General features: G+C 52.3%; 1 protein-coding gene across 1 annotated transcript in view; it reads right to left on the bottom strand.

The window, feature by feature from the left end:
• Nucleotides 1–3,715, bottom strand: part of Epha2 (EPH receptor A2) — a 28,443-nt gene extending 24,728 nt beyond the window's left edge. The window contains exon 1 of the mRNA XM_031379333.1: nucleotides 3,502–3,715. Within this exon, the coding sequence (XP_031235193.1) occupies nucleotides 3,502–3,583 (82 nt within the window). The 5' untranslated portion in view covers nucleotides 3,584–3,715. The remainder of the gene's footprint in view (nucleotides 1–3,501) is intronic.
• Between the last annotated feature and the right edge of the window lie 5,490 nt (nucleotides 3,716–9,205).

Raw genomic sequence — 9,205 nt, 5'->3', positions numbered from 1 at the left:
GAATGGCTCTAGGTGGAAACTGAGGCAGGCTAGTCATCCAGATATAAGAGGAGACTGGAGGGGTCTTGGCCTTAAGGACAGTGTATCTCAGCTGAGCGGTGTATGCTTAGGAGGCAACTCCCTGGACCACCACCACCAACAACAAAATAAACAGTTAACGGAGTGATAGCCCAACACGGACGGAGCTCTAGTCTGATCTCCAACACCAGATGTGGTGACACATGCCTCTGATCCCAGCACTCCAAAGGCAGAGGCAGGCAGATCTCTATGAGTTTGAGGACAGCCTGTCCTACAAAGCAAGTTCCAAGCTAGTGAGACTAAATAGCTGAGACTCTGTCTCAAACAACAAATATCTTAAAATAAAACTAAGAAGAACAGCAGTATGTATAGCGCCAGAGGATTTCTGAGTTGAGGCCAGCCTGGGCTACAGAATGACTGTCTCAAATTCTGTCTCAAACAAAGCAAGCCCTTCCTGAAGTTAGACTGTCTCTGTCCTGGTGAGAACTGCCACTCTAGTCCTGGCCTCAATCACATCTCTAGCAAGCAAGAGGAAATCTGAAGTGGCTCAGACACTCTACCACAGCCAGTGAGGCTGTAGTTAGGTAGTGGAAGGTGCGGTGGGTAACAGCAGGGATTTGTTCAGACATGCCCAGGGCCTAAGCCTGAGAAACTCACTATCCTTACTGGGGGTTCCTGACTCCCCCTAGGTAGGAGGAAGTGGGGGGGGGCTCTGTTTAGTAAATCTAACACATAGTACACACACACACACGCACATACACACACAGCATATACACAAGCAGTATGCAAAGTTCAAGCTAAGCCCCTTGGGGAAGGGGCTTTGAAGGGTTAACTTGACAGGAGGGCCAGCCCAAGCCTGGATCTAGAACTATCTGGGAAGAAAAGAAGGCTTCATACACCCCCAAGGGTTACCAACCACAGCCCCCTCCCATGGAAATTCCCTAGAACCAACCATCAGGAACGGGGAGAGCCCCCATTCCTCTGCTGTGACAGGCCCTGGGCTCTGGTAATCAAATGTTCTGGTTAGCTGGAAGCAAGGAGCTTGGGAGGCCCCCCTTCATGACCCTCTCAGGGATTCATCACAAGGCTGACCTAGATGGGGGTACCCCATAAGTCCTCTGTCCTCTAAGAGACACTGAGGGCAGGGAATTTGCCACCATAATGTCACCCTTGTGGGCTATATTACTTTACAAGCTTTCCCATAATGCAATACCCCCTTGCCACCTCCCTGTTAACTTCATCCCTCTTTAGCCAAGATCAGCTTACACCTAAAAAAGGAGGGGAAGACCAGAGACTCCAGATAGGGACGGGGAGAGCGGCTCTAACTCCCCCCCTCCCCGCCCCCAATCCCAGTGGCTCTAGAGTCAGTGGCAAGCAGTTCTGGTTGGATGAAACAGCTAGATGTGTGGGCAGACCCTCTGTGCAGAGGTCCCTGGCTGACCAATATTGGGCCTCTCTCAGTAAGGAAGGACAGGGCAGTGAGTTGGGTCAGCAGGTAAAAGCATATTTATCTGTCACTTGTGAGTTCCATCCCAAAACTCACATGGTGGAAGGAGAGAGAGGCATTCCTCCTGCAAATTTGAGCTCCACACTTGTGCATTGGTGCACGCGCACACGAGAACACACATACACACACACACACACACACACACACACACAAACGTCCGAAAAAAGTAAAGGTCACTGTAGGAGGTAGATTCAGCAGCTGTCGAGGACCTAACCGATTCCCCTGGTTTTCCAAACCCAGCAGAAAGCAGAAGAAGCTGCACAGCTGTGCCAAGGCTAGAGAGATCATACCTGCCCTCACCTCCCCCCAAAGGAAGTACAACCAGCTGGGTCATGACCCCACTCCCAACCCCACCCCCAGACAGTGTTCCTGGGGAGTCCGGAGCTTAGACAAGAATTTTCCACGACCACGAGCAATCCGCACCCCTTTTCTCCTCGATCCCATGCAGAACGGGATTAACCACAAAGGCTGGGGCGAGGAGGACAGATGCACCCAGAGGCACAAATACAAGATTGTTTGAGGCTTCCCTGCTGGGGGCTGAGGGGTCAGGAGCGCTCACAGCAAAGCAGACATCTAATCCTCAACTCCGGGGCAGCCCAGGAAGGCCTCTAGCAATCCCAGCTGTCTTTCCCTTTTCCACAACCACAGTTCTCAAGAATAGAGAGCCACAAGTTGGATCAGGGTGAGGAGAGTGAGGGTCTCAGAATCCCTATTCACACCTTGACAAAAGCAACTTCAGAGGAGGGTTTAATCTGTCCTCCGGATAGGGCCAGGATCTAACACCCCATCTACCCCTAACTCCCCACCCTCCAAGAGCTCCAGTCTGGCCTTGTACCCTCCCAACCTGCAAGACGAAAAGACTTAAGGAAACTTCTCACCAACCAGGGGTTCCTCCGCGATTTCCCCTGTCCCCGTCCTCCCACCCCCACCCCGCCCCTCCAGTTGGAGTCCGCAGGAGACTCGCTATGGCCAAAAGCAGGGAAAAGTTTTAGTTGTGGGAAACGGAAGCCAGCTCCGGCAGAGTGGACAGGAAGATCCTCGGTCAAGGGCAGGGCAGGAATCCCCACTCTCTCGGAGACCCTAGCTGGGGGACAACGCCCCCAAGCACACCCCCAGGCTGCGCCTTGGGCAAAGGCAACCTCTACGGCCCCCTCACCTTGCGTGGCTCCAAGACGCTGGGGCGGGGGCAGGTGATTCACTCCCCCACCTCCAGGTGCCTGGGCTCCCCGTGGCCCCGAGATGACGGCTCCAGACCGCGGGAGGCCGCAACCCCACCTGCCGCATTTCCTCCTTCTGAGTCACCCCTTGCTCAGAACACTTGACTTTGGGACTTCCTGTTCTTGCTCCCAGCCCTTAACCTGTCTCCCGAACCTGGGAGGGCGGCTTGGGAAGAAGGGAAGGTGTGAGTGGCAGAGGCTGACCCCAGGCGCTCCCCAAGGCTGGCCCAGGGGATCCCAGTGAAAAAGCGGATGGGGCGTAGAGAGACCCTTTTGCTTGGTACAGGGCACCGAGAAGACCCCTCCCCAAAAATCAGGGCCTGCATCCAAATGCCTTCCGCGCGAAATCGGGGCAGACGAGTTAAGAGAACTCGGATTACTAAGAGACCGATCGCCCGGAAAACCCTACTTAGACGCCTCCTTTCTCCTGAGAGACCCCGCGCGCCCTGCGGGGGTCGCGTTCCAGAAGCCGCCACGGGGCTGCAACCGCGTGGCGGGCGCCGCGTCCCCCTTTCCGCGGCCTCTGAGCCCTGCGCGCCCCAGCCGAGATCCCTTAGTTCCAGAGAACCTGGGATCTCAGAAAATGGGTCCCCAGGATCGTCCCCGACCGTAGCCCGCTCGCTCTGCCTTAACCCTGCGCGCTGGGACCCAGCAGCCATAAGTCAGTTTCCAAAGGTGCGCCCCAGAGAGGAGGCTGGGACCCCCGGGGTCCCAGGTCCCAGAGTCCCTGGTAGCTGCGGCCACGGCGTAGACACTCACCTTCTTTTCCCTGTGCCGCCGCGGCCGCCAGCGCGCAACCCCACAGCAACGCCAGGCAGAAGCCGACTGCCCGGAGCTCCATGCCGCACCTCTCGCTCCCCGCGATCCCTGCTGTCCGCACGCCGGCCTCGATGTCTCGCCCCTGCCCGCCCGCCGCCGCAGACAACTTCTACCCTCCTGCCCCAAGTCCTTAATGGAAGTTGGGTGAGAACCCGCTCCTGTTCATTCATGCCCTGTGCTGACGTCACCGAAACCACTCCCTCAGGAATGTCTTTAAAGGGGCCGGACTGACACCCTGACTAGAGGGCGGGGAAGTCGGAGGGAAGTTGGGGGTGGGGAGAGGGCAGGAATTTGAGGATCGAGGGGGCCGGTGCTTGGGCCAGCGTGTGCGTGTGCGTGGCTTGTGCAAACCTTGAAGAAGTTTGCTCACTTCAAAGCGCCACCAAGGGTTAGTCCCCAAATGTGTGGAATGAATCTGCACCTACTCTCCCCTTTCGCCCTTGGGCTTCAAGAGTGAATTGTAAATCTGAGAAATAGAAGCCTTCCTTAGCAAAGGGCCTGAAGAACTCCTGATAATGCGCGCGCGCACGCGCGCGCGCGCACACACACACATACACACGCTCGCTCCCGAGACCTCCAGAAGATATGCCACACCCAGGAAGATCCTCTAAGTTGTGTACCAAGAGTAGTGCCTCTAGGAACATGCCAGACTTGCAGGTGTCTTCACTTTAGAGTGGAGGGTTGAAGATAAGGTTCCAAGGTACCCTACGATGCCCAAAACTCACCAGTCATAGAGGCAGGATATGAAGTTGGGCCCCGATCTGTTTTAACCACTGTTCCATTTGGGGACCCGGCACACACCCTCCATTTCCCTACCCTTGACCTCTGCCTCTGAATTCCAACAGAACACCCTTGTCCCCTGATCCCTGGATGACAGAACAAGATTATTCCGTTTTGATACCCTGGAGATGTTTGCCTCCTACCCACTCTTTAGCTCTGCCAAGGTTCCTCAAATCTGAGTTCATCTTTTCGCTTGGCGTCTAGAGTCAGTGAAACAAACGGATGTGAAGTGAACTAAGCAGCCAGACCGGCCACCCACAACTGCCTGTTGCCCTGTTACCATTTGGCCAGTGAAAAAGGAATGGCTATAGCAAGCTTGGTTCTCCATGGACCTTTCTGCACACCTCCTAGTCCCTGGCCTTCCTCTCGGTGACTCCCCTGTCCCTGGTCATCCTGCCCCACACTCTGGTACCAGGTCCTCCTAGGGTCCTACCCACCAGCTAGGCCTTGGCTGATTCTGAGAAACGGGTCCAGACATTTCCCCTGGAGGGGGAGAGAAAGGGTTAATTACAGGTGTTGGGGTTAATTAAAGCCTTTGATCAGGGATGATGGGAGAGGAGGCTATGTCTTCTGAGAATGAGAGTGGCTGAACATGTATGTGGGAATATGTCTGAATGAAGTACTGGAGGGTCTGAGCCGGCTCTCATGGGTTAGTGTATGGGAATCTGTGAGCGCCTTGTGTATAATATGGAATGTGGATGTGTTGATGTGTATGTAACTGTGGGCTGAAGTGTGAGAGGACCTGTGTGTACCTGAGTGTGCCACACACTTCCCAGCTGCCGGAAGCACAGTGCAGGGGGCGGCAGACAAAGTCTGGGCAAGTCATTTTGCTCCTTTGAGCCTCCCTGTGCTCCCTGGGGACACTAGGGACCTACTTGGAAAAAGTCATCGTGAAGATCAAATAAGGTCGCTCATGGAAACCACACAGGCTGGGACTCAGACCCTCGAGTCAAATCTCAGCTGTTATTACAGTTACATGCGGTTCAGTAAGAGGAAATCACATCTGGGGAGGTAGGGACTGTGGTGTGCCAAGCAAAGTCCTGTGGACAGGCACGTGCATGAGTATCGAGACGAGTGGAACATATGTGTAGTATACACATGGTATGGGTAAGTGTTCTGTTGGACACGCTAGGCTGGAGACCCTGTGGTTTGTGTTAAGATTTCCAGTCAGTTCCTTTTGTTTTGTTTTGATTTTTTTTTCCCTTGGTATGTGTGTGTGTTTCTTGGGTGCCTCTGAGGCCAGAGGACTGCACGGGATCCCCTGGAGTTGGAGTTACAGCCAATCGTGAGCCACCGGATGTAGGTGCTTAGAACCGAACTCAAGTTCTGCAAAGAACAGGAAATGTTCTTAGCCACTGAGCCCTCTCTCCAGCCCCAGGATCTGACTGCTGAGACAAGGTCTCATGCAGCCCAAGCTGGTGTGGAACTTCATATGTAGTTGAGGCTAGCCTTGACTTCCTGATCCTCTGCCACCTGTCTCCCTTGGTTCTAGGATAACAGGTATACACTACCATATTCAGTTCTGTTCATTGTTTGTAAGACCTTATATATGTTTGACATGATATTTACAGGCTCTGCATTTTGAGTATTTGAGTAATAGAAAACATATTGCGGGCCAGGCATGCCTCTGATCCCAGCACTGTGGAGGCAGAGGCAGACAGATTGTTGGAGTTTAAGGCCAGCCTGATCTACATAGAGAGGTCTGGGCTGTCCAGGGCTATATCATGAGACCCTGTGTGAAAGACAAGAAAGAAAGAAAGAAAGAAAGAAAGAAAGAAAGAAAGAAAGAAAGAAAGAAAGAGAAAGAAAGAAAGAAAAAGAAAGAAAGAAAGAGGAAGAAAGAGAGAAAGAAAGGAAGAAAGAGAGAAAGAAAGAAAGAAAAATAAGAGGGGGAGAGAAAGGTTTGTAGAAGATGGACAGTACCCATCCAGCATCCAGATATTCATCAGGAAATGTTTTTTTAATTTATTTTATTTATATGAATATACTATAGCTGTCTTCAGACACACCAGAAGAGGGCATTGGATCTCATTACAGATGGTTGTGAGCCACCATGTGGTTGCTGGGAATTGAACTCAGAACCTCTGTAAGAGTAGTCAGTGCTCTTAACCGCTGAGCCATCTCTCCAGCCCCTATCAGGAAACTTTTGTTGAATGAATGAAGGTGTTAGTGAATGGGGTGTTCACCAGTTCTCTAAATACTAGTTTCTGTGTAGCATTGGATGTTTCTCTTTGTACCATGTATGTACTTTATGTGTATCCCAAAAAGTTGATCCTCCCTGACACCCCAGAGTGCTTCCAGGCCCCCATGTTAGGGCCATATGCCAAGAGAAATGTGCTGGAGTCTGGGCCAAGCATAGGGTGTGTTCTCACCCATCTACAGCATGTACAATGGAGCAGAGGCTGGTGTGAGAAAGAGATTTGTGCAGTGGCAGGCAAGAGGCAGTCACTTTAGTCACCCACTCACTGGCACACCCTTTCCCTCTCCTGACTGGCTGTAGGTGACTGATGCTAAGGGGGAAAGTTCCCTAGTGAGTCTCATAAATTGGCCCTGGAATGTGGTATTTATTGCGGCATAATCGGCTGTAATGCAGATGGAATTACCCAGTAAAGGCCCCAAGGAGCCCTGGGGGCCTAAGTGCTACTTCAGCCGACCAGGCTTCCAGGACTGGCAGGTGGAACCAGAGAGAGAGCCTGCCAGCTCACCTGCTGGCTCAGGTGCCCACCTTTGCTAGGCTCTGCTTCAGGCTGGGCACAAGCGGACCACCCACAAGAATGTTAACGCCTTCGTTTCCCTACCCGGCTTTGATCTGCATCTGCCTTTGACCAAGAGCCAGATATAATCAAAAAGGATGACGATTGGAGCAATCTGGGACTGAAGGGCCAGGCTCAGTGCTAAGCACTATGTCACGCTGACGTCCACCTTATACATGCAGGGGTGGAGAAATAAGCTCAGGGAGGTGGGGGACTGGATCTAAGCCAGTTTGGACCCAGTGTGTACCCTTCTCCTGTCACTGAATCCCACAGCACCTCCACCTGGAATGATGGATCTGTTGTTTGCAACCAGGACTTCCAGGTCACTGTAATGACTGTCCTCTTAGTGGCTTCAGGGGACAGACAGGTCCTTTCCTAAGCCTCTGAGTTCTCCTGAAACAATGAAGATCTTCAACTGGGCCAAAGGATCTCTTTCTCAGATTCTTGAACCTCTAACGGTCTCTCCAGCCAGCCCGACTCTCTCCCTGAGGCAGGAGCTAAATATGACACATCTACATCCCTGGATCCAAGAGAGAAGTGGCCTGCATACAGGAGTCATTTCATAAACACTCCTGGTTTTGTTTTAAGACAGGGTTTCTCTGGGTAGCCCAGGATGTCCTGGAACTCTCTGTAGATCAGGCTGACCTTCAACTCTGAGATCTGCCTGCCTCTGCCTTCTGAGTTTGGGGATTAAAGACGTGAACCACCATCGCCACTGCTACCCAGCTTCTTTTTTGAGAAGGTGTCTCGTTAAGTCCTCCAAGCAAGGCTTTATTTAGCTCTTGATTCTTGTGTTTCAGTCTCTCTAGCAAGAGCCACAGGAGTTAGTCAACACACCCAAGGACATTCCTGTCTGCACACTGACCAAGCTGTGCCCTTTCCACTTGGACAGGTCACAAAACACCAGAGAACGGAGACCTGAGGTGCAGAGGAAACCCAAGACAGATTTAGTTTGTTGAATGGATGGATGGGTAAAAAGTAAGGAACGGATGTAAGATGAGTGGATGGATGGGTTCAGGGAGGGGTGAGTGGGTAGATAAATGGATGCTAAGATGGAGAGGTTGTGGGGGGGGGAGGGTCTGGAGAGATGGCTCAGCAGTTAAGAGCACACTTACTGCTCTTGCAGTGGTCCTGAGTTCAATTCCCTTCCCAGCAACCACACAGTGGCTCACAACCATCTGTAATGGGATCTGATGCCCTCTTCTGGTGTGTCTGAAGACAGCTACAGTGTACTCATGGCTCAAGCCTTTAATCCCAGCACTTGGGAGGCAGAGGCAGGTGGATTTCTGAGTTCGAGGCCAGCCTGGTCTACAGAGTGAGTTCCAGGACAGCCAGGGCTACACAAAGAAACCCTGTCTCAAAAAACAAAAACAAAAACAAAAAAAAAGATGGAGAGGTGATGGTCCAGCAGACCTGTTTCCTGCTGCTTAGAATATAAGCAACTTAGCTGTGTGGTTTGTAAGATAAGAAAATAAAGGGTCTGTACCCTCCAGGGCAGCAGCTAGCATTCCATGAGATCATGGAACACCCTTAGGAGCTTGAATGGGTTTATGATCAATGTGCCTTAAATCTCAGTTGATCCTCCCTCTACGGATCAGGTCTCTGCTGAAGGCTGACGGCCAACCAACTGTCCTTGGAGGATTGATCCAAGGCCAGGTGTACTATAGCCCTCTGTCCCTTAGGCAGGGAGATCCTTGAGAGGCAGGATCTAATTCACTCCCTCTTTCTGGCCCCAGTGGTGCCTGGCATACAGTAGGTGTTCAGCAAATATTTGTGGACCGCACACAGGCTTTGACTAGAGCCTCCTTTTCAAAAGATCGCACGTTCCAAGGGCAGGGGGAAAATGAAATTGGTTGATCAGCTTTTCGGGTGAGGCTTTGGGATGATTTATGAATAGCTTTGCTGAGCACCCCCTTCCCGCCTCACACACACACAGCGGGCACACATACACCCTGGACACACACACACACACACCCCGGGCACACACACACGCACGCACACCACGCCGGGCACATTGCTGTTTGAGGTGAGGGTCGGAGACTCACGTGTGGGCTCCCAGATTTTAAGAGGGTGGCACAAGACGAAACCCTTGTGTAATTGTGGGGCTTCCC

Source organism: Mastomys coucha, unplaced genomic scaffold (genome assembly GCF_008632895.1).
Source record: "Mastomys coucha isolate ucsf_1 unplaced genomic scaffold, UCSF_Mcou_1 pScaffold18, whole genome shotgun sequence".
NCBI classification, from domain to species: domain Eukaryota; kingdom Metazoa; phylum Chordata; class Mammalia; order Rodentia; family Muridae; genus Mastomys; species Mastomys coucha.
The sequence above is the reverse complement of the archived record's forward strand: the minus strand, read 5'-3'. Positions and strand labels throughout refer to the sequence as shown.